The 24,817-nt window shown below is 39.5% G+C and overlaps 1 protein-coding gene across 3 annotated transcripts in view; it reads left to right on the forward strand.

Annotated features, from left to right (window-relative positions):
* Positions 1-22,339, forward strand: part of LOC140559725 (1-phosphatidylinositol 4,5-bisphosphate phosphodiesterase beta-4-like) — an 80,264-nt gene extending 57,925 nt beyond the window's left edge. For 2 of the 3 annotated variants that reach the window (XM_072683326.1, XM_072683342.1), the window contains 17 exons: positions 665-789; positions 2,684-2,735; positions 4,958-5,060; positions 5,771-5,935; positions 11,627-11,831; positions 14,060-14,148; positions 14,257-14,407; positions 15,157-15,206; positions 15,348-15,413; positions 15,798-15,913; positions 16,015-16,090; positions 16,449-16,624; positions 17,169-17,270; positions 17,376-17,433; positions 17,600-17,686; positions 18,087-18,123; positions 20,055-22,339. In XM_072683326.1, coding sequence (XP_072539427.1) covers positions 665-789; positions 2,684-2,735; positions 4,958-5,060; positions 5,771-5,935; positions 11,627-11,831; positions 14,060-14,148; positions 14,257-14,407; positions 15,157-15,206; positions 15,348-15,413; positions 15,798-15,913; positions 16,015-16,090; positions 16,449-16,624; positions 17,169-17,270; positions 17,376-17,433; positions 17,600-17,686; positions 18,087-18,123; positions 20,055-20,143 — 1,747 coding nt within the window. In that variant the 3' untranslated portion in view covers positions 20,144-22,339. The remainder of the gene's footprint in view (positions 1-664; positions 790-2,683; positions 2,736-4,957; positions 5,061-5,770; positions 5,936-11,626; positions 11,832-14,059; positions 14,149-14,256; positions 14,408-15,156; positions 15,207-15,347; positions 15,414-15,797; positions 15,914-16,014; positions 16,091-16,448; positions 16,625-17,168; positions 17,271-17,375; positions 17,434-17,599; positions 17,687-18,086; positions 18,124-20,054) is intronic. The other variant, XM_072683334.1, reaches the window with a different exon arrangement.
* Positions 22,340-24,817: the final 2,478 nt, after the last annotated feature.

Consider the following 24,817-nt stretch of genomic DNA (forward strand, 5'->3'; position numbering starts at 1 on the left):
TTACAGATGCAGTACAGTTTTTAAAATGCAGATATTTTAGTGCATCATTGCCAAAAGCTCTTCTTCAGTGCAATAACTACCAAGTTCTAACATTTGTCTATATTATCTATACTAATGGATTATCTGCCCATTCTGATATGATTTCAGTATCTCTGTACATATCTGCTTTTAAAGACTAGGTGTTTAGATAAACAGTAAGTAACATTTGACTAGCAGCATTTCAGAACAGCTTCACTTTTTAAGCTGCAGTATTAAAAAAAAGGCATATACAGGCTTTGTCCAGGAGGTGGCACTGTTGTGAAATCTGGTATTACACATTTTGTAATTTAACTAACTGCAAGGAATTAGGTACAAAGAGGGTGGACAGCAACATAGAGAGATGCATTGCACCCATTTATATGATCAGTTTTTCATCATAAGAGCTGCTTTAGTCCAGCAAGTCCTTTTTCCCTTTGAGGAAAGTCAAATAGGCTATTTCATTCCCACTTTTAAAAACTGTAAGTGCCTTTGCTCTTTTTAAAGTGACTCCTGTAGCTCCGTCATCTCTGCAAGTCCATCTCTTGGGAATGCAGCTTAGACCCCTGCTGTTACAAGTTATAAATAACTATGCTGCCCATTTGCATGCCTCTCCCTGTGTGCCTTTTCCTCATCGGCCAACGCACAGCTACAACAAGCGGCAGATGAGCCGAATCTACCCCAAAGGAGGCCGCGTGGACTCCAGTAATTACATGCCTCAGATCTTCTGGAACGCTGGCTGCCAGATGGTGTCTCTGAACTTCCAGACCCCAGGTACAGCTCTGCCCCGGGGCACCGCAGGAGTCATGGCATCCCCACCACTAAACAAGCACGAAATGAACATGTACATGCAAACATGTTTCAGACATATGGGTACTGCATGCCCAGTAGATGTAAATGTAATCCTATACAGAGACACATGTACAGTATGTGTTTGAGAAGCGTGTTAACAAATCCACTGGGCCACATCCATAAAACTCACTGTCACTATCACAGACCTGATTTACTGTTTATGGGAAATTTGGCTCTTTAACTTATGTATCATGCATTTACATGTGCATTTAGTGATTTGTAAACCACGTCATCATGGGTTTGATTGTATTTATTTAGGTTTTCAAACATGTGTGGTCATGATTGGCATACACAGATTTAGTAAGAGGCTAATTGTGAGCTGTTTGGATTGAGCATCATGGCCAGCATTGCACCTACCGTTGAGGTGAACTTGAGTCTCTTGAGAAAGACAGTGTTACAGATACTGAGAATGTTCAATAAAGCAATGAATAGGACTTAAATACTGTGTTGCACTTTTTGCGTGGTACAGAACTGCCACTGCCAAGTTTTAGAAATCTGGCCCACCAAGTTTCACCAAATACACAGGCTCTTATTTTGTACTGAAAACCTTTCTCATTTTACATTCAGTGATCTAAAGCTCAGATTCATTTGATTCTTTAAGAAGCAAATCAGTGCATGATGAAATGTAAAATTACACCTCAATTGATTGGATTATTTTGTTATGCCTTAGAATGCTTTTTTTTAATACACTAAATGTGTACATTAAACTTAGGGGGACTATTCATGCAATATACAAATATATATATATATATAAAAATAAGATAACTAAAACCTGTTCAACATTTATTTTCAGTGACATTTTCAATCATCCTAAAAAAAATTAATCTTCAGGTAAAAAAACTACTAATTTTATTACATATTACTTATTACTGTTTGTCAGTGTTTTTTCCACCCTTAAGTTTCCCCTGCAACTATGAAGATGGCAGTTCAAATAGGCCAAAAGTGTCCCCACTTTGCCTATTTGGTCTGTAGCATGTCCAAAGGCCACACACACTCATATACAAAGGAGCATGTTGTTTAACAGATGCTGTCCTGTGGCTCCCGGCGGAAGGCTTAGAACATATGGCTCTTGCAAAGCTACTCTGTGCTGAACTGGCAGGAGAGAGGGAAAGAAAGGGTGCACGGAAGAAATTGAGAGGTTGAAAGGGCTCTGTTTAACCTTTAGAGAGCAGGCGAACATATTCACATGATCACAATACTATTCAAGACGTAGTCACTGCATTACTCAGTGTTTAGCTGTGTAAGACTTATCCTTTCTGAATAGTAAGAACAGTTTAATGGGAGCTTTAAGTCAATATTCCATGTGTTTTTTTGTGTCTGAAAAGCTATTTACCGTTGCAGAACGGCAGCCAGTGATCAATGAGGTCTTATTATTCTGCAAGACTACTGTGTTTATGTTTAATTGAAAGTAAATTTTACTCTAAAGCCCTATTTGAGCTGGGTTTGCTTTACCAGAGGGGGCTCTGTAATGTAATTTGTAATACATTTAGATTTGTGCAAGATACAGCATCTATACTACAACATACGGCACACTTAATAGTGATAACAGCATCCATGTCTATTATCAGGTTTTAATATTATTTTATTGGGCAGTGGACTTAAACTACACTACTGTTACTGAGGGAGATAGAAAGGTAATTTACTCTACTATTACTACCTGTAAAGACATAGCACATTCATAGTGGATTGAATTATGACTCTCATCAGTAGTCACCTAAATTACTGTGCCTCCCCAGGTGAAACTTATCCAATAGGAACAAGGATTAAAACCAGTATAAGAAAGCTCATTAAGACTCTCTTCTTTGTGTGTCTGCAGACTTGGCCATGCAGCTGAACCAGGGGAAGTATGAGTATAACGGCGCATGTGGGTGAGTTTGGAAGCCTCGTCATGGCAAAACTCATCAATTAAAGTGTCACATCTCATTAGACATAGCCAGGGGCGGCCCATATCCACGATCTGCATTAGCACAAATGAGCACTCGCTAAATATCGGCCCACACACACACACACGGCTGTCCGCTGCATGGAGATCACCCATCTAAAGAATTTGCCTGAGGGAATAAACTCTCTGAGAATTACAGCCCCCTGTGTGTGTCAGAGTTGTACTCTGTGCTGTTCTACTGGGCCCCACTTCACTCTGCACTGGGAAAATGCAGAGGAGTGGAGGCCCATCATTACAAAGTAGACACTGTCAACTTGATTGCTATGTGTGTGTGTGCCTGTGTTTGACGATTCGTGGGTTTTTGTAATGGGAAAAGCTCAGGTCATTAATCTTCTTCTGAACAATTAATCAGAAAAATAATTAACACCTGCCTTAAAGGCACAAAGCGGTCTGATGCCACTGTAAACATGTTAGGTTTGATTGCCACTCTGAACAGCTTTCAGAGTTGTCCTTAACAGCAAGATCAACAATTATATTAATGCTCTGTTCCTATATGCTCTTCTCTTAGTATTAGTACTTGACTTTGAATATGGTAAAGGCCCAAACCATCAAATAATTGACAGAATTGCCAGATAACATTTTGCAAATTGTTGATGATATGTTATACGTAGCTTTTCACAACATTAAAAAAAACTAAAAACATATAGAACACAAAATAACTTAACCCTTTAAATGTTTTTCTCAAGTAACTTACAGTTACAACCTTACAGCCTTAATAGTGGAAATCTATATGTAGTGCACCAATAATTTACCAGGGAATATACAAGATGTATCTGATTTTATTTTCCTATTTGTGTAATTTATTATTCTTATTATTATTTATTATTTTTTTCTTTCTTAATGGTATAGTATTCAATAATGATTTAATATAATTAAGTACTTAAGGCACTGCTGTTGCAGTGGTCTCAAACTCAAATATGTATCTCATATGATATACTTGTTTTTAAATGCTTAATATGCATTTTGAAATCATTAATCCATGAACCATTTAAAGCACAAAATAGCCCTCAGCATTCAGCATTAGAAATAGAGTTGGGATCATTTTCTGCTTAATTGTTTGCTTGTAGTGACTGATAAAATGAGTGTCTCAGTAACTGTATCAGCACATAAGAAGCGTATGTATTACTTAATGTGCCAAGTTGTATGTGTTAAAACTCTGTCTGCAGCACTTAGGCTAAATAAAAATATATTATATATTTGTTAATTATATCATTATTTCAATAATTATTTCAGGTTCTTAAAACCAAGAATCTTGTTAATGTGCTTGAATATTGTGTTTTTAAATGGATTTAAGGGAGGCACTGACTGTAAAAAGATATTTTTGTATGTTTTGTTTTGGGTTGGATTTTGAATTTAAAGGTTATAAAATTGTCAGAGTGTCATTTTACATCATCATTGAGTATATTTATATATATATATATGAGTAGGGTTGTTTCTGAGCTATAATAATGAGACAGAGATCAGTTAATGTAATAATACTGATATAATCATAAGTGGGAGAGCATTAATAAGATATAATAAGATTTTGCATAGTGGTTTGCTTTTAATTACTATTCAGAATAGTAAACAGTACAGTTCAACTTTACACTGGTTTAAGGTAACATATGAATACCACTTGAATACTACCTCACAATACTACCTGGAAGAGTGTCAGAGTGTGGCCTCTATAAAGAGCCCATTGCAATATCTACCACATTCCCCTTAAAACCTAGAGATTCTGCCTATTTTATTTGATCAACCTCATAATGAACAGTAAAATAAATAATGTTTATTATTATGGTGCCAAAAAAAGAGGGATAACTAAGGTCCATGCAGGGACGCAGCCAGGGATTTTGGGCCTTAAGAGAAGATATTACACTAGGCCCCACATCCCCATAATTCTACCAAAATACTCAATTAATATTTTTCATGGTCCCTGTCAGTCACAGGCCCTTAGAGTTCATGGTTGCATTTTTGCTAATTTAGTACTTTCAAATACAGAAGTAATAAAAGTCATTTTGATCCGTATTTCTACCTAGAACTGACTTTCAGACTAAAACATACTGTACCAATGAGATCGCTAGATAGCAGTCTTTGCTGTTGGAGCTGATGTGCATATGAAAGAGCAATTGGAGAAAAACTAATTCCCTCTCTGTGCATCGCCTGCAGGTACCTGCTGAAGCCAGACTTCATGCGACGCTCCGACAGGATGTTTGACCCGTTCTCTGAGACGCCAGTGGACGGGGTCATTGCTGCCACCTGCAGTGTTCAGGTTGGAGCGTTTGACCTATAGATGCACTACACTGCAGACACACTAAGGAATACTGTCTCACGTTCGATAAGTTATAATTTTAGCAATTAAAGATCCACATCCTCAGCGACAGCCTCGCCCTTAAGCACAACATTTTAGCCAAGTAGCTATATTGTTAATTTAACTGGTTTACCTGCAGGACCAGTAAATGTACATGATTGATTGTTTGCTTTTTTTAATAATATTTAGTTGTAAATGCTTACATGCTTAAATTAAGTTTCTAAAAAAAAGTGAGGTCTATGACTACTAACAAGTTTACCTAATGAAGATTATTTATAATATATATATATGTTATAGAATTTATTGTAAGAACCATAGATAAAGCGACAGATTTGAAGGCTTTTGGTGTTATTTAAAAATCATTGTAAACCATCTCCCCTTTTACCTTTTTTTAAGTTTTTGACTAAATAACTAAACTGTCGGTTGGTCTTTATATCATGTCAAAAGGTCATTGTGAATGGACCAATAGAAATGCTCCAAAATGACTTGGAACAAAATCATTTTACATTTAGTTCCAATTATGGTTAAGAAGGGTTGTTTGATTACCTGTAAAGATGCCATTTTGGAGATACAAGGTTTTTGATGATATAGTATTCTTAGCTCTATTAGCTGTTCCTGAATCAGGCCTGAGATAAAGAGATGACTGACTTGTGTATGTCTGCCAATCTCAGGTTTTCTCAGGTCAGTTTTTATCAGATAAGAAGATTGGCACATATGTGGAGGTGGACATGTACGGCCTTCCCACCGACACCATCCGCAAAGAGTTCCGCACCCGTATGGTGATGAACAACGGACTGAACCCTGCTTACAATGAGGAGCCATTTGTCTTTAGAAAGGTGGGCAGTTTTGTTTTACTTTGTTTTACTTTGTTTTGTGTGTTGTGTGTGTATATGTTCTTTATATGCTTTTATTGACTTTCTATTCTTTTAATCACAGTGGATAATTCTTATTTTAAACTTATAGTCTCATTTAAACTGCTCCTGCTTCATCAGCTGCTGTCCCATCATGCGTTCCTCACATTCCAAACACTTCTACAGTTCTCACTACACGCTGTGCATTTCTGTTTACACTTCATATTGGGCAGCACAGATGCATCTTAAGACACCCCTGAAGATGTTAAGCTGTGAATTGCATGTATGATCAGTATACTGTGAACTGTCACGGAGAATGTCATTACAGACACAGACACAGGTTTTGTTATCAGACCTGTGCTGTGTTGTATTAACAGTAAATCCACTTGCTTGACCTCTCATATGTTTGCAAAATGAGAACATTGTCAACAGTGATGTTCCTTTAACACAGCAGGTTTGTTGTGATCGTCCCTTTTTTTTTAAGCTTTCTGATTTGTGAAAACTCACACACACACAGCACATCCTAGTAGGATGAGGAAAGGAAATCCAAATGAGAGAAAGGAGAGAACAGCCGCAGTAAGAGAATGAAAGCAAATGACAAGGAGAGAGAGCCTTGTCGAGAGAAGAATGGCGTGTGTGTGTGTGTGACAGGGAGGTGGTGAGACATTTTAAAGGAGCAATAAAGAAAGATGATGAGAAATAAAAGTGAAGTTCATGGAGTTTGTGCCGATGAGCAAGATGAAGCAGATAAATGTGACGCTGCCATTTATCATAAGAGGAGCAGAGCCAGAGCACTGCTAGAGAGGACAATGGAGAGCAGACTGAAGAACAGAAATGGAGAGGAAATAGAGAGGGGTTGGGGGGGGCTACTTTATACATGCTACAGTTTATGTATTCAATTACTAATATTCACTTTATTAAAATCGTTTCATTTAAGTGACATATCTAATATGTAATATAATTATTTCAACTAAATTGTAAGAATATTTTAATTATTAGTATTAATCTTATTTCTAGATATCTTTGTTATGTTAAATAATTTTATCTGATGTCTTATTCTGTCGGCAGATAATGTTGCTTATTTCAGGAAATAATGCAGATATCTGAAAATGGAATAAAAAGTAAAATGACTTAAAATAATTGCAATTAATAATAATGTTTGTACAACAATTAAAGACTATAAATCTTCCCATAATATGAAATATTATATATGTTGACTAGAAATGACTTATCTTGCTAAGGTTTTATTTAATTATTTTTCATGTATTATAATATTATTATTACAGAATCTGAATCCAATGACTATTATCACTTTAATAGTGTGTGGCTCAATAGCTGTATTTTAAGCTTTTTTATTGGCCAGCGGTCAGAGAGAGAGCGAGAGAGAGAGAGAGAGGGGGGGGGGCAGTGGGGAGAAAGAGAAAGAGCACGGCTGTTATGCTGAGGCCAGCAGAATGGTAGAGTCTCTCAGCCATGACACTGAGACTCCAGCACAGGCCATAAATCACAGCTGCCGCAGTGCTGCCCGCTCTGCGCACACACACACACTCACATTAACTGCTGTTAACCTCCATCCATACACACACACACACACACACTCAATCGCACACACCTATAGACACACATTACCATCAGTGCTGCTGTTATCCCCCACACTCCCAGTTTACACACACACACACACAGCTGACAAAGCTGCTGTAACCGCATCGCTTACACACACGCATACACAGTAGCACAGCCATTATCACTGCCATTGTTCCCCCATTACACACACACACTCACGCAGTCTGCACTGCCATCCATAAGACACACAAAGATGTTAAACACAAACTGCGTGTGTTTCAGATAAAAGCCCTGAAGGATCTCTGCAGACATTCAGGACACTATAAACACGCTTATGTTCTGGTTAACTTTAAGAAGAGAACAAAACAAGAGAAAACCACAGAAAACAGAAGTGTATGAAGTCTGTATGAATCATTTCTCACTCAGGGTTTTTTAAGCATTCTCTCAATTCTAAATGTTTAATACCACTTTTGTGTTGGTATGTGGAAGAGACGATATATAGCAGTGCTACACGTCTGGCTTAACCTGGAAATATAACTCTAGTATCATTTCCATGAAGCTGTGCGTTCTCATTTACACACACACACACACATTCAAACAGCCATCAGTGTTGGTAAACCCCCAGTGCTGCAGTAACAAACCCTATCCTTTACACACATGGTCTCACACATGGTATTGCCATGATATAGAGTATGTAGCCTTAAACAGCAGATTTTGTCTCAATGCAGCTCAACAGGGATCTGAGCTAGAAGAAGAAACCTTAAAAGTATCCCATCCTCTTCTGGCCGACACTGGATAGTAACAGATAACAGCAAAAGCATGAAATGATTACAAATTATTGGATTACTTTTAAATGATTACTATTAAAGTATTAAATGCTGACTAATTACTGGATACCCGTGTATCGAGTGAGTCGAATTCTACACAGAAGTGCTCAGGTCTAAACGCTGAAAACTAAAAAGTCATGTTAGTAGTAATGTTTTTAGTGAGCATCTATGCAGGGATGAGTCTTATCAGGAGGGTGACTGGTCAGATTTTCTGGCTTGTTCTGAAAGTGAATGACACATGCAAGCAGCTCCATGGTGGTGGAGTCCTGGATCTTACACCAGCATCAAACCAGACAGGAGAGCGGTTTCATTTTGACAAAAAAGAACAACACACAGATTCTGATTAACAAATCAAATATGTGTGACCTTATTCTATAGTTCATAGAAGAGATTTGCTTATTGATCCCAAGATAAGATTGGCTAAAATGATCTAGCACCAAGTTCTGTCTTGGATTTATAGTGACTTATAGTGATTATATAGACTTATAGTGATTATTGCTGAGCACCAGCTCATTTAAAAAAGCTTGTTAATGAAAATGTGTAATATGTCTTCTAATCACCATCCTAAAACCTGAATGTTTCATGCTAGTGCATCTGATAGGACAGTGGAGTCTTAATTTCAGATGTTCTTGGTTTGTCTGCACAGCTTGTCTATACAGATTTATTCAAAATTAATATATCTATGATGTTTAGGACAGGGGCTATAGGGGCCCAATATAGGTCCAATAGCTTCAGTTTGTGTATGTTCAGGTTGTCTATGGTGGTCTTTGAGACATGTTTTGGATCATTCTGTTATAGAAAAAAACTTTTTTTAGCTGACATTGGCATCCTTGATTTGCTGATAGATCCACCCCCATGCTTTCCAGTTGACAAGGTGTTATTGTGATTTTTTTTTTTCTCCAAACTTACTTTTGCTGACTGTGGCCAGTAACTTCATCAGTCCACAGTTGATAGAACTCATCTTACTTGTCTAGATGTTCTGTAGCACTGTGAATGTGTGACTCTTCCACAAACACATTAGAATGGTGCAGTGTGGACAATTTGCTAGGTTACAAAAACATGACATGTCATGATATCCAACATGGATAATCAGTGTTCTGAACACTTTAATGCTTAGTCAGGAGGATAGGAAGTTGCTGCTAAGTAATGTAAGTAAACTTGGCACCAGAAAAGGAGTAGGTGATTGTCCAGCAGGAGTAGCACATGAGCATCCTCAAACCAAACGCGCAAGAGGAGCTGGAGGGACAGCATTGGTGGAGAACGTGTTGCTCTATGCAATATTTTAGTCACTCAGCATCTCTCACAAACAGCGCTCTTACACCTAATCAAGGCCAAGGGTGCTCTAGTTGCGATAGGGCTGCTTCAGCACCAGTTACCAAGGTTAGTGCAGACACAAGCATGGAATTCAGTTAGTTCCTCTTTCCTCCTCTGACTAACACTTACGCATCAGATTCACCTCACTGTGCACATAGTAACCGCTTGTTGCTTTGGTAAAGCACCTCTTGACACCCTTTGCAATTTCCAGATTAAACCAGTCTTCTTCTGTCTTTCTGCCCCTCTTCATCTCCTCCCCCTGCTCCCTCCATCTTGCTCTTATCTTCTGTTCAGTTGTAGGGTGTATCTGCAGTGCTGGGTTCACTGCATGTGTCCTTGGCCTGCAGGTTACAGTTTATGAAAGCGACTGTTTATTCAGCAGTGCATGCTTCGATTGGACTGCATGATCTGTGGTGCTGTAACTGCTACTGTGTACATTAAAGCAATAGTTCTCAACAAGATCTCCCAAAGGAAAATAGAAATAAAGCAGGAGAAATAAAGCAGATCCAATTGTAGTGAAGGGTTATCGATTTCCGAGGTAATTTTCCTGGCAGAGGAAAAGGAAATTGACATCAGAGTTTCACTGTAAGAGGTTTTGGAGATGAATGAGAAAAGCATGAGGTCTCCTTTTGTACTGATAGATTGCTGAAAGATTGCTAAGCTGCACTTTTCTTGTGTACTTATTATTTAGCTAAGACTGGGGTGAGATGAGTCAGACACTACAGTGTTTTGAATTGTTGAGTGATCGTAAATAGACTCCACTATATGAGACACCATTATGTTTACAAATGGACAGAGTACCGCTACTGCTGCTATTTTAAGCTGTGCAATGTAATCTGTGTGATTTCTCAATGGTTTTATGTTTTTTTATGGTTTTAAACATGTCTTAGTTAAGCTGCTATGTTTGGAGACTGGATAAAGAAAGATCATTTGGAAGAAAATGGCAGATACTGCAAATTCATAAGAAAGGTTATTGCTTGTAGCTACTAAATAATACCTACAGACATCCAAACCTCATCAGACAGAACCAGAACTTTTATATGCAGTGATATCTGAGACTGGACTGTTAGATAGGGTGCCTGCATTTTCTGAGGGTGCCACTTGACTTAAGCAGTGTAGTGCTAAGCTTCTCTGGGGCATCTTTAGTGCTGTTTAAACTGGCTGACAGGTGTCATAACCTTTCACTCCACTGATGGAAGCTCTTGAAGGAATTTGACTTGATGTTTATGTGGCTACAGCTCTCGACTGAAAGGGACAAAGTGTGGATGCTGCAGTTTTGATGTTGCAAGACAAGCACTGCTGCAGGTCTAGCAGTAAAGTTTTTTTTATTATTATTAGATTAAATAGACCTACAGCAAAATATAATGCTTTTTTCAGATTTGGAGTTGAAACAGTGGTTGAAATACACTTTGGGAATTTTGAGAATTAGAAGTGTTTTAAAACCCTCACAATATTTGCAAGGGCTTGCAATTTTGCAAGCCTGCAATATTTAATTTTAAGGCAATATTATTAAGCCATATTAAGGCCATATTAAAGCCTGGTCCATAGTTACACAGTGCTACTGGATGTTCAACCCAAATATGTTGGTGAGCAATTTATTTTATGCTTATTTTGTAGTATTTTCTATACATGACATCAATACTAAATATTGAAAATAAAAGTGTTAGTATATGTCTGATGTACACTAAATTTACAATTTGTGTTCTTATCTTTATCCATAATTAATTAGGCTACAATTAAACATGTTGTAATGTGAGGCTTTTAAACAAAAACCTAAAAAGCCTAAAAAGATCAAAATTGAGAAAAATCACAAAAAATCTTTACAGAAAAGAACCAATAAATAAATCAAGCATTTGTTTTTTTTTCTTCAGTTTTTAACCCAAGGAGTCTTGAAGTTTCTATTCATATTTGCTTGCCTACTTTCCAGTGCTGTGTAGGTTATAATTCTTCTTCCACCTCTCTCTGAGCACAGGTCATCCTGCCGGATCTGGCCGTGTTGAGGATTGCTGTGTATGATGACAATAATAAGCTGATTGGTCAGAGGATTCTGCCGCTGGACGGCCTGCAGGCTGGATATAGACACATCTCTCTAAGGAACGAGGGTAACAAGCCCCTCTCTCTCCCTACCGTCTTCTGCAACATCGTCCTCAAGACCTACGTTCCTGACGGCTTCGGAGGTGAGTGAGTTTGCACAAATGCACACAGACACATTTCATGCTGCTCACTTACACCTAAATCACTCCTACACTACCTCACGCCTGCACCCCTGCTTTCACGGACATGCTTTTTGGACCTAACCTCATGCAGTAGGTGTGGGTTTGTGTTATAGGAGCTGTTGGAGAGCTGAATAAAATCTAGAAGTGGCTGCATCCACCCACATCTCTCCAGCCCCAACACACACATTGTAGACACACACTAAGATACTCCACATTAAACCACATTCGGGTTAGAGTGGGTAAAAGTCTTAGCTTACAGCTGTTCACAATGGTATAGTGTGTTGCAGATGTTCAGAGCACCTCAGTTGTCTCTACTGTGTAACTCTTTATGTTGCCTGCTAGTCTAACTCAAGGCACGGAGACAAATTCTACTCTTAATGCCTAGAGATCACCTCTGTCACTGCAACGTCCCATGTCCCCAGTCCCCCACTGTATTCAGAGCAGTCCCCTACTGTATTCAGAGCACATCTCTGCCCTATAGCCATGGCCCAGATTTGTCCAGATGATGTGTATGTGTGTAGGTATGCCGGTGGCCTCTGCAGACTCCCTCTGACCCTCCGGTGCCCTTTTGTTCTTAAAGCGGCTACTCTGAGACGTGTTCTTATAACAGGACAAACAGGCAGAGTGGGTGAAGGTTTGGAAGGTATGGCCAATCTGCCGCACTTTCAGAATGGATGAGAATGCACAAAGAACAAGCATTATTGTCCAGGATTACAGCTATCCATGCCGCATATATTATACATAGCAAAAATACCATACACACATAATTTCAAAAAGGCACCAGAAAGTCTAATTACAGTACTATTCAAGTTTTATAAAACATTTATAAAAAACATCTCAGAAAATAAATTCAAATATGATTTAATTCATACATTTTTGGATTTAGGTGTGATTTCTAATTCACTTTATCTTCCACCAACATCCTAATTAACTACAATGCAATAACAATGTGCAGTCATGAAAATAAATTGAGTAAAATTACATTATAAACAATATCATATAGTAAGTTAATATGATCAAAATCAGGTAAAAATCATTTAAAGAATCATTTAAATTCTAGCTATACAAAGTTAAGGTAAAAACTTGTAGTTCATTACAATCAGTCAAGAATGCCAATGCAGAATTGGCAATTATAAAATGTTCTGCAGCCAAACAAAACATAAAAATTTCTCATTTAAGAGATATGAGGTAATGCTGACAGATTAATACATTTAATGAACAACATAAAATAAGCAACTTAATTTCATGAACATTCCACAATCAGGTTTCCTGTGACTAAACAATATGATAAAAAAACTAAGCATTACGAACATTGTGTATATATGCTTTAGGGAGAGGGACTTGAAGGGAGCTGAGAGTAGCACTCAGGAGACCTGCGCCTAATCATGACACATAGAAACAAATCATTCTGAGCTATTTTGTCTTTTTTCACTTCATTGTAAAGTAATTAAATTAATTAAAAAATGTATTAGTTAATTTCTTGGTGCTGCAAAGGGTATTACTGTATGTTTTGTGTTGCACAATTCTGACTATGAAACCACATAACACAGAAGAGATTTTGCAATAAACCTATAGAAGCACTAGGAGGTCATAAACTATTGTGTGTAGCCGGTACACAGGTTTCCCTTTGTTCTGTTGGTTAAGAGAGCAGAGCTGGCATTAGTTACTGGAAGTCCATAATCTCACCTTTCAGGGGTTATAATAACCTGCATGAATATGTGGGTTTGATTAGCATGCGTTGAATGGTGAGTGAGCCCTCTTTTGCCGCTGTGTGTTGTGAAGGGGCAGTTGAGAGTGGGTGAGTGAAGTGTGCACAGCCATGGTCATTGTCTAGCTTTCAGCTGGCCCCTTTGTACGGCTGCTCAGTCCGCAGTGCTGATCACCGTCCAGCTTGCACACCCTAATAAAGGCCGCAGTTTATTCATGAAGGCGCTTGCTGAGGAGACAAGTGGACACAACAATAAACATGAACCATTGAATTTATGCAGTTTTTTCATCTATTGCATTTTGTATTTAAAACGCTTTTTGTTGATGTTATTGTTGTTGTTTGTTTTCTTATTTTCAGCAAATTGCCATAACAGTTAATTACATTTCTCCTGTGAATTAATATTTGCTGGGTTTTTGTTGCTTTTTGTCCTCTACTGGTGCCCATGCTCATTCTTAGTGTTCTCCCTGACTGTGCTTTCTAGCCATTGTGGATGCTCTCTCGGACCCAAAGAAGTTCCTGTCCATAGCTGAGAAGAGAGCAGACCAAATGAGAGCACTTGGTATTGAAACGGTAAGCGGATTTTTACAAAAACATTTCCCTGACTGAGTTGTTAATGTACCTGCTCTCCATGCATTGAGGCCTCTTACTGTGCTCAGCAAGTGTGTTCTCTTGCTGTAGAGTGATATTGCAGATGTACCAAACGAAAGCTCCAAGAACGATAAGAAGGGCAAGGTGAATCAGGTAAAGACCAATGTGACTCCGCAGACCAGCTCAGACATGGGCCAGACCTCTACTGCCACTCAGAACAATAGCAGCGAAACCAAGAAAGGTGAGGCAAATGAGCACACACACACTATATGTCCAAATGTTTGTGGACACCCCTTCTAATGACTGCATTCAGCTACTTTACAGTTACACCCATTACTGACAAAGATGCACGGTACACATGCAGACACACACCTTTGTGTAGTCCCTGTAGAGACATATTACCAATTGAACATGACTTTCTGGAGCAGAGAAACCTATTGACACCATGCTTAAGACCAGGCTTGGGCTAGATGGGTATAAAGCTTCCTGGCACTGACCAGTGGAGCAGTGGAACTGTGCTCACTGGAATGAGGGTGCTGCATCCAATATATTTGGGATGAGTTGCGGAGCTTGGGATTAGGTGGGGTGGTGATCATTCAACATCCTGACCTCAGTAACGCTTTTATTGCTGAATGCAATCCACACAGCAATGCTCTAAAATATAATAGAAAGCCTTCTTTGGACAGTAGAGACAGTCACTCCAACATAAACTGTTTGATTTCAGAAGAAACAATTAATGATCAGGTGTCCCAATACTTGTCCATATAGTGTACCATCATATTGTGACTTGCAACATAGCTTGTTTCTAAATCATTACATTGAGACACTGTAGAGCTCAGCTTTAAAATTGTAAAACGTTTTTTTATTATTGTAAAAAGAACTTTTGCTCAATATCAGCTTGAAAAATGTTTTTCCTTCCCCTATAAAATGATTTTTTTAAGAGATACACCATCTCAGATTTCTTCATCTTACTGTTGTCCATTCTCATAGATTCTGCGCTGGTCAACCAGGTGACCATTGAGGACTTGAAACAGATGAAGGTAAACCTGTCCGATTGTGCTGATTGCATCATTACACCATTCTAATAATAATATTATTAATAAACCATGACCCCATGAAACCAGTATTGAGTCAGGAATAACTTAAATAATGACTCCATAACCCCCATTTTCTTTCCATAGTCATATGTTAAACTGATCAAGAAGCAGCAGAAAGAGCTGAATGCACTGAAGAAAAGACATGCAAAGGTTGGTATTCTTTAAGATGCAGTCTATGGTGAAGTGTACTCGAATTTTCTTCTTTTTTATCTCTCTCTTCACGACGCCTGATTCTAAGTAAGTACATTGTCTCTGCTGATGTTATCAAAGGCCATTTTGCCCATCTTTGATCCTGGGCCCAACGACAGACGCTCATTAGAATTGCAAAGATGGCTGGTTCCCTCAGAGAAGTTCACCTTCTTTATGGTATTAGAACAGTATCCTAGTATCCTTCTGATAAACAGGAAACAGGTGCTGTTTTTGCAAGAGCTTGTTTGTTGACCAAGAAAACAAACAGTGAAGACAGTCTTAAGCAGGATTTCTCATCTGAATTAGTTGCTAATAGTTCATATAATGTTTGTTCATTCATGTCAGGACCACAATGCCATGCAGAAGTCCCATTGCACCCAAGTGGACAAGATGGTGGCTCAGCATGACAAAGAAAAATTTACACTGGAGAAGCTGCTGGAGAAAGCAATCAAAAAGAGGGGGTAATTAAACTAGCTAAATCAAGAATACTCAACTGCTAATGAAAGAAAACATACATGCATGCATTTAGAAATTCATTTTTGTGTTTTTTTTTTCACTGCAGAGAAAACAACTGTTCTGAGTTAAAGAAGGAGACTGCAATAAAAGTAGAGAACCTCACATCAGACCACAAAGCAAAGGTATACTACACATTCACCACATACCACATATTCACCTCTGCTGACCAGAGACCAGAATAGAATATATATTTCAGAAACAGTTGACCAAAGGCTGAGGTGGTTAAAGATTTGTCCATATATTGAACTAGACAACAAATATCAAATACAAAGAAATCGCCAGTACTGCAAGATTTGTGCACTTAAAAATGACCACCTTGAATTATTACTCTTGTCAAAGGAGACAAATGGACAATTCCAATTTGTACATTTTTATGAACTAATGCATAGCCTATAGGTTCCCAATAAATTAAGGAAGCTTGTATTTCCTCAATAGAGCTAAACGTATATAAGGTGCATCAACAAGTATGTCTTCCTGCAGGTAAAGGATATCGTAGCCCAGCACACAAAGGAGTGGTCCGAGATGATTAACTCTCACAGCACGGAAGAGCAGGAGATGAAGGATGCTCATGTGACGCAGCAGTGTGAGCATCTCAAGAAATTGTTGTCCAGCGTCCAGGAGCAACAAACCATGCAGCTCAAACTCATCCATGAACGGTGAATGTCTGTTTGTGGGCTTTCCATTGTGGCTGGTTTTTACAGCGTTCTTAGAACATTAGATTCTGCTGACTTACATACAATTCTCCTTGAAATTATCATCAGTACTTTCATAATCTTCTTACCACCTCTTACACAATTATCGTTGTCGAACATTACCGCTGCAGGAATCCTTTTAATCGTGGGTGGATGCCCACCGAGAAACACAGTAAAGCTCTTACTGAAATCTGCTTTAAACCCCTGTGTCATTGTTAACTATGCTCCTGCTTTACTGTAAGCTTAGCCATGTTCCTAGTAAGACTGCCAGCAGTGCCATGTATCTGTGGCTGCTTCAGAGCATTTGAAAGGATATAATGACCCTTGATTATATTAGCATCATTTGTAACTAAACACGAGCAAGCACTACAAATTATGTGAAGTGACTTGAGAGTTGTAAATTGAGTCGTGACATTAGCGTATGTTATTTTTTGTAAACACAGAAAGATCTACTTAACCACATTTGGGATTGAATGTTAAGCCTTTTATTTTTAACTCATTTTCACAGACAGAGCAAAGAAATGAAGGCTAACCAGGCCAAGATGTCCATGGAGAACAGCAAGGCCATCAGCCAGGACAAGAGCATCAAAAACAAGGCTGAAAGAGAGAGGTACATGGACGCTTTCCAGACTGTGCTGCGGGATAATGTGTCATTGAGTGCTTCATGTATTTGCACAACAAGCTGTATATCATCTGCTTGTTTTTTATTTTATAGGCGGGTGCGGGAGTTGAACAGCAGTAACACGAAAAAGTTCCTTGAGGAGCGAAAAAGGGTCTGTCTTGTCTTGTCCAACAATCTAACAATTTAAAAAACAACACATTCTGCATGCAAGCTAGTGCAAAACTGCATCTTTGCAAAGTAGAAACATTGAGATAATTCAATAATTAAAAAAAAAAATCTGTTACTCATTAAAATATTAAATGTTATTGACACCACAGTTGGCTATGAAGCACTCAAAAGAGCTGGAGCAGCTACAGAAATCCCAGCGTGAGCAGTTGGAAAAACTGGAGAAATTTAACGAGCAGGTATGTTCTCACCACGACTACCAAGTTCATTTAGGAGTTGACTACAATGAGATAAGTGTATGTGTATGTGTGTGTGATGCAAAAAACCTGTACGGTTCTACGGTGCAACTTTACAGTAGAAGGAAAAAGCTTTAATTTTAGAGTAATTTCTGTTGGTCTATTCTCATGAAACTGTGACACAATATAAAGATTCACATCATCAAAAACTTAAAAATGAGTGTTACAAGGTTTTTGTGCATCATCAACGATATATATAAATTATATGGGATGCTATGGACTAGACTTTAGTGCCTTGCATTGTTCCGTTTCTTTTGTTTTCTGTTTGTCTTCCATTACTCACACATTGTACATGTTTTCATGAACCCATCGGTTTACGTATGATTTGCCTTTTTTTACACAGCTTTTGAAATCACACCATGCAAACTCTCAGAGTCAAGGTAGGCTCACTCATTCCCCCATTCTGCTACAAAAACCTCATTCTTCTCTGTTCTCTCACTGTGTGCTGTGTACCCAAATCATTCATTTGCTTACGCAAAAGGCTACAAGTCATAGATTTATTTTTTAGGTTATTTCCACAAGTTCTGCTCACATTTCACTTTAGTGTACTTGTATCTCACTGTTCATGCTCAATCACACTAGCGTTGGTGTGTAATAATTATGGGCAGTAGGCAGGCATGTGGCAGTAGAATATGTGTAAGTTGCAGAAATCCATAAGGACTAAAAGACTGCACTAGACTAATCCAGCTACCATTGGGATGTAGTGTATATTTAAAATACCAGTCCGTTACTAGAGCAAAGTTGCATACAAGGTCTACAGGGTCAGTCCACATCCAGCGCTGTGCAAAATGGAGAATATTTCAGCTATGAGTTGTTTGTGCTCTACTAACTGTGCTCTTCTATGTTCTTGTAACATACAGCACAGTCAGCACACAGAACAACACAGTTAGAAGCGCACAGTTAGTGAAACACAGAAGAGCACAGTTAAAAGAGCACTGTCGAAACACAGTTAGAAGAGCACAGTCAAAACACAGTAGAACACAGAAGAGCACTGTCAGAACACAGAACAACACGGTTAGAAAAGCACAGCATTGTTAGAAGAGCACAGTCAAAACACAGAAGAGCACAGTCAGAACATAGAACAACACAGTTGGAAAAGCACAGTTAAACACAGAAGAGCACCGTTAGGAAATAACACAGAAGAGCACAGTTAAAAAGGAACACAGAAAATAACAGTAAGAAGAACACAGAAGAGCATAGTTTGGAGAACAAACATGTCGGAAGAGCACACTTGGGAGAGCACAACCATTCTCATTGTGACCTGACAGAAAATAGCAAGAGCAGGTCAGTCTTTTTGTGTTTGAGTGAAAGAGTTTGATGGTGTTATGAAACTCAACAATGTCAGCCACTGGAGTGTCAGCAGTCCTGTTAAACAGTGAGTCATTTACTACTCTGAGACATACACTATTACTAAGCAAAATACCTATAGAGCTTTTTCAGCACCTGGCATTTCACTGCAAACCACTCCTCAGCTTTGCTGGAGCTTTGTTGGAATATCACACAGTGCTATGAGTCACCTTGTTTAAAGGGTTATAAAGAAAGTCCAGCTTCAGACTCAACGGCGATTTCCCTGCTCAAACACAAATGAGTTCTCAGTGGTTAATTATCTGATGTAGTAAATGTATATATGTAGGGAAACACAGTATCTTTCTTGCAACTGATATCTTTCTCAGCCAGCAAAAATAAAATCTAATTGTTTGATTCTGAAATCATCAAACTGTACAGGACCTCTGACCTTCCAGGACCATTACTATTTTAGACTAATTATCAGGTGGATTCAGTAAAGTGACTGTGGCCCTCTTTACTATGGCAATATTGAGAAATTGGCTTCAGTGGCTTCCATCAGATTGGATGTTATGCAGTTATGCTGTGTTGGGTGTATAAAAGTAGGGCTGCAAGCATCACACTAGCACTGCGTATGTTTACATTTTTGTAAGACATTCTCTTCCATGAGGAGCAAAACAATAAATAATAGAGCAGAAAAATCATTTCTTGACATTTCTTCAAATGTTTCTTGACACTTGGGTTAGGACTGGGATTAAAGATTCCTGTGCTATACTATTTAAATTATATTTAAGTACATCATTAAAATGACTAACATAATGAAATACGTTTATGTCATTACATTTGATTACAGTCGATTTTGACTCCAAAGAGAAAAACATGGCGTGCATCTCTTTACGAGCACAGATGTGGTGTTGTGTTATTTGATAGCTGTTACAAGACATGCGCAGGTTTTATGGCGAGTAAAGTGGGAGGGGTTACAGTTTGGCTTTAAAGCTAAAGGTATGTGCCCATGTGATCATTCCAGGCCAAGGACATGCAGCAGATGGTGAAGCTGGAGGCGGAGATGGACCGCAGACCAGCAACAGTAGTGTAACAACTCCATCCCCGATCTAAGCAAACGGAGAGCATGAGAAAGAGAGAGTGAGAAAGAGACTCCTTCCTGTAAGCCACCACTCCCACCTCCCCACCCGGAAACCCTCAGACAACCCTCCTGCTCCTCCCTTACCACCCAGTCAACCCTTCTTTATACTTAGGAGCTCCATCAAGCATGGAACCATGGAACCCTCCCTTGTTCCTTTATTCCAACCAGTCTCTGACATCGACCTCTGTCTGTAGTCCGCCCTCGCTGCTGAGATGGGCGAGGACGGTGTGTCCTTCTGGAGCAGCCAGGCCCTCTGTGGAACGGACATACCAGGCAGTGTTTTTCTCCTGCTGCCACTGGCGTTCTGACGTCTGCGGATATGGCGAACTTACCGCGGACCACACTGATCATCAGCCCCTCTACAATCCCCTGTGGTGGTGGCCTGAGACGGACGAAACTCAAAGTGTTCTTTGTAAACCTTTTAACTTCTGTCTCAATGGTACTAGTTCATAGTAGCAGCACCAGGCAAATAGAGGTAAACCTGAAAAAGAAATATTAGTTTGTTTTATGTGAGCACAACGTTGTGAAAGATGCGCTACACAAGAAGTTGAGTAAAATATCCTGAGCACTTTATACGTGGTAGGCCGTCAAAAGGATTATTTTGGAATCTGTAGCAGTGCACTTGGTTTCCCCTGTGGTAAGAATGTACAGTCGAATGTCTGAACACTGTATCGAGGGTGGAAAAAGTCCGATCTGAATGAAACCAAACCTAGTAGTCCATGTAGTTCTTACACTGATGTTTTTTTCTCAAACAGACCACATTTTGTTTTGCTTTTGCTTATTTTCTAAAGACTTATAATAAATGAAGAGTTTTACCCAAGTCTGTTATTTTCATTTCTCATCAAGGTTTGTTTCCTTCAGCAGTTCCTTTTTTATTTAAATGCCACTATGATTTATCATGTTTGCGCATATTTAATGACACTGTACTGTACTTGCTGTTACACTGTGTGTCCGCACGTTTCAATGTTATGACAGCTATGGTGTTGACATTCCATGATGATAGACCCAAACCAAATACCCCTCAGAAAAGTGTGAGGCAAAATCTATGAGGTTTTCCGGTGCTGTTGAAAATTTAGCAAGACCTTTAGCAACCATCCATTGGCTCCTTGTGTTCAACTATCAAAAAATTCACCTTTTTAAGCGATTTGATAAAACAATCACTGAAATGAGCTGAGTGCAATGAAGGTTAAGTGGGTTAGAAGAATAGGTGCTTTATTCTCACAATCTTAGTGCTTGGGGCTTATTGTAGTCCAGAGACTTTTTGTTTTTGCTTGAAGAATGAGGCAGTCAAACAGGCAGCTCCTCCTATGGGTCTTAACGCAGACAACACTTCAAAACTTTATTTACAGAAACATAAGAACGTTTGAGAACGTTTAAGAACCATATGGTTTTCCTCTGACTAAATGATGTCTCCTGTTGAAACCTTCTAGATAGTGAAGAGAGAGTATATTGTATATACTGGAATGTATGTAGTTAATTTAACCAAAAGGTTGAAAAGTATGCTTATTCTACAAGGGCTCTGGGATAGCGTGTACATGTTTGTAATGGGAAAGCCACCTATCAACCACTAAGTTATTTTCTTACCTGTTTTTGTTTTTTTGGCAATTCTTGACATCAAGAACTGGTACCTGTATTATGCTTTCACCACATATCTTCTACAGAATAATAAGCGAAGTGCTTTTAAAATCCATTGCTTACAAATGTGCCACTCAATGTCTGGTAGGACGTTTAAATTATTTTACAAATGAAAAATGCCAAAATAAGGGTTTATTTATATACAGATATATATAAATATATAAATATAAAAAATATATTACTAAATATGGTGTGTAGTTTAAGACTATATTTCGTTAGTTAGAGGCTTTTTGCACTAGTTGAATGTTGCGCGACTTTCATGTAGACTTTTTGCTATATAGTTTGCAGAAAAAGCAGATTATTTTTGCAGAACAATTGTTGCTTTGAATTTCATCCATTTGTATCGTTTTTTGTTTTGTTTTTCTGAGCTATCTGCAGCTAGTCAATGGACCATTCTGTGAGTGTTTTTGTATTAATATTGTATTTGTCAAACTTCTAGCAAGGAAAAATACTAAAAATACTGTTGTTATCCTGCTACTTTAATACCGTTTTATAGTATGTGTACCAATAAACTATCCAGGTGTTAAATGAAACAGACTGTTTCCTTGTGTGTGGTGGAATCTCACAGCAGTAAAGTACATGTCCTGTTAATTAAAGGCAGGTGTTAGAATGAAAGGTTTATCTCATTATGGTTTGTAAAGGGAAGCAACTGTTATGTGTTGAGCATACATTTCAGTGATGTGTGGTGCATAATTCATTTGCGTTGCAGATGGTCGGGAAAGGGCCGAACAGACACGATCCACGATTGTTTAATCGCCACAGTGAAATTAAAGTATTGGAACATTAACAAAAAATGACTTTAAGCTGAAATAAATTAAAAAAACGTTTAGACTTTCTGTAGATCTGCTGTACATCCAGCATCTTCCAGCATTGAAACTGAGGTTTGGATAAGGTACTGTTTTTGCAACAGTAAACCTGTGCTGAATCAACACAACATAATAAAAGCCCAACAAATACTCAAGTAAAAGAATGAAAATACCAATTAAACGGCTTCCTACATTAATTCACCACTGCCTTTCTGCAGATTCATTTTTTCTACTCCGTAACCACATTCAGCAATTCCCATCATGCAATTGGGGTTGTCTCTGAAGTACCTTTAATAATTACCCCATTAATGACTCCATTTACAAACATCAAAGTCTGCTAATCATGTTTAGGTTGTCGTGGCAACTCCAGAGCCATGGCATAAAACAGCCATGAGCGTCAGGTGAGGAGAGAGGCTTTCCCTTCATGCTCCTCAGCTTAGTGCACTCCTGTGTTTGTAGCAACTGTGTTTCCATCACGGCATTATGCTGAAGCTCTCTGAGAAGACAGACTTGAAAACGGACACCAAAATCCTTTTGGATGCCATTTCCAAGGACAAGATCCACCTAGCCAGATTCATACTGGATGCTCTCGATGGAAAGATTGTTGATTCAAAGACTGAGGGTGCTCGCACCCCTCTCATCTCATCAGTATGCCTTGTGGACTCTCACGCCAGGTCCAGGTTCATGAACCTCCTGTTGCAAAGGGGTGCCAATGTCAACCAACAGGACGAGACCGGGCGCACCGCACTCAGCTATGCCTGTGAGAAAGGCTACCTGGATGCTGTGAAAATGCTTGTGAGGTACAACGCAGACCCTGAGATGGCAGATATCTGGGGAAACACAGCACTGATGTATGCGGCTGTCGCTGGTCATTCTCTGGTTTTGGAATTCTTGGTCAGGGCTTTCAAGAGGCTAGGCCTCCGGATAGACCGGCCCAACAAAGTGGGAAACTCTGCAGTGGTGGTGGCTAAGTACCTTGGCCACACAGAGTGTCTATCTGCACTCATGTGCAGCTCCAGGAAGGTGTACGAACATGATGACACCCTGTGTGAAAGATCTGAAAATACCAGTGATAGTGAGAAGAGCTACGAGGCGCTACTGGGGGAATCCTCTGAACAAAGAGATTGTGATCAAGCGACTCTGCACAGCAGAGGTTTGACCCCACATGGGATGCGGCAACTGTTGGGCTCTGGCCCAAAGAGGTCCCTCATTTTACAGGGCAAAATGAAATCAATGGACTCCATTAAGGAACTAGAGAGAGAAAGTGACACCTTGACACCTGCCCCACGGGGCTTTTTTTCCAGCATCCTTACCCCGAAACCCCTACAGAGGTCCCGAGCCATCCTCACACCGAAGCAAGGAGTGGACACCTGCACAAGTGATCACCTACCACCACTGTCGAGAGGGCCAGAGCATCACCTTTTGCCGTTATATTCTCCAAGAGTGACCAAAAACATGTGCAGAAGCTCGGTATCCCAGACCTTGTCCACTGGTCATCTGTCTGGTCCACTTGGTATTCTGCTGACTCCGATCAGAAAAGCCAACAAAGAAGAGTGTGATGGAGATGGATCTAAAAAGGGTTCTCATAATTTCGGCATGAGGCGCTTTGATGACAGCTACTACCGAAAGCGATGCAGCCTTCCCACAAGTGCCCTGGGTCCAGCACGACCAGAGCATGTCCCCAAGCCCCTGCACAAGAGCAAGACTGGCATGAAACCAACTGAGATTGAACTCCAGGACATCCCAATAGCCCCACAGGCAAGTGCCCCCGCCTTCTCCGTCTTGGGCAGCAGACTGCTGCGGCGCTTCACCTTCCCAGAACTGAAAAAGAGTGGCAAAGAGGCTCTGCAGGGGTGCAGCGGGTCGCAGGACCCACACGGACACAGCGAGTGTGGGACAGGTGTGCGAGGACTGCCCAGGTCAGAGACTTTTCCCCTGGGACTTAAGCACCCCCAGGTGGGCAGCAAGCCGAGCATAGACAGCATCAGTGCGGTGAAATGCGAGTTTGACTTTCAGCCCAAAGTGGCAGCAGCTGCCTCGAGTCAGTGAATGTGTTCTGCGGTTTGAAGATGAGGAGCTGGAGAGGAAGGACTGGACAGACAGAACAGGTACTCTGGCATATCTGTTTATAGGGGACACAAAAACTCTTGTTTATTCCAAGGTTTTCTGAGGGTTATCAGTGTATTACTTCTGAATGAAAGCGGG

Source organism: Salminus brasiliensis, chromosome 1 (genome assembly GCF_030463535.1).
Source record: "Salminus brasiliensis chromosome 1, fSalBra1.hap2, whole genome shotgun sequence".
Classification (NCBI taxonomy): domain Eukaryota; kingdom Metazoa; phylum Chordata; class Actinopteri; order Characiformes; family Bryconidae; genus Salminus; species Salminus brasiliensis.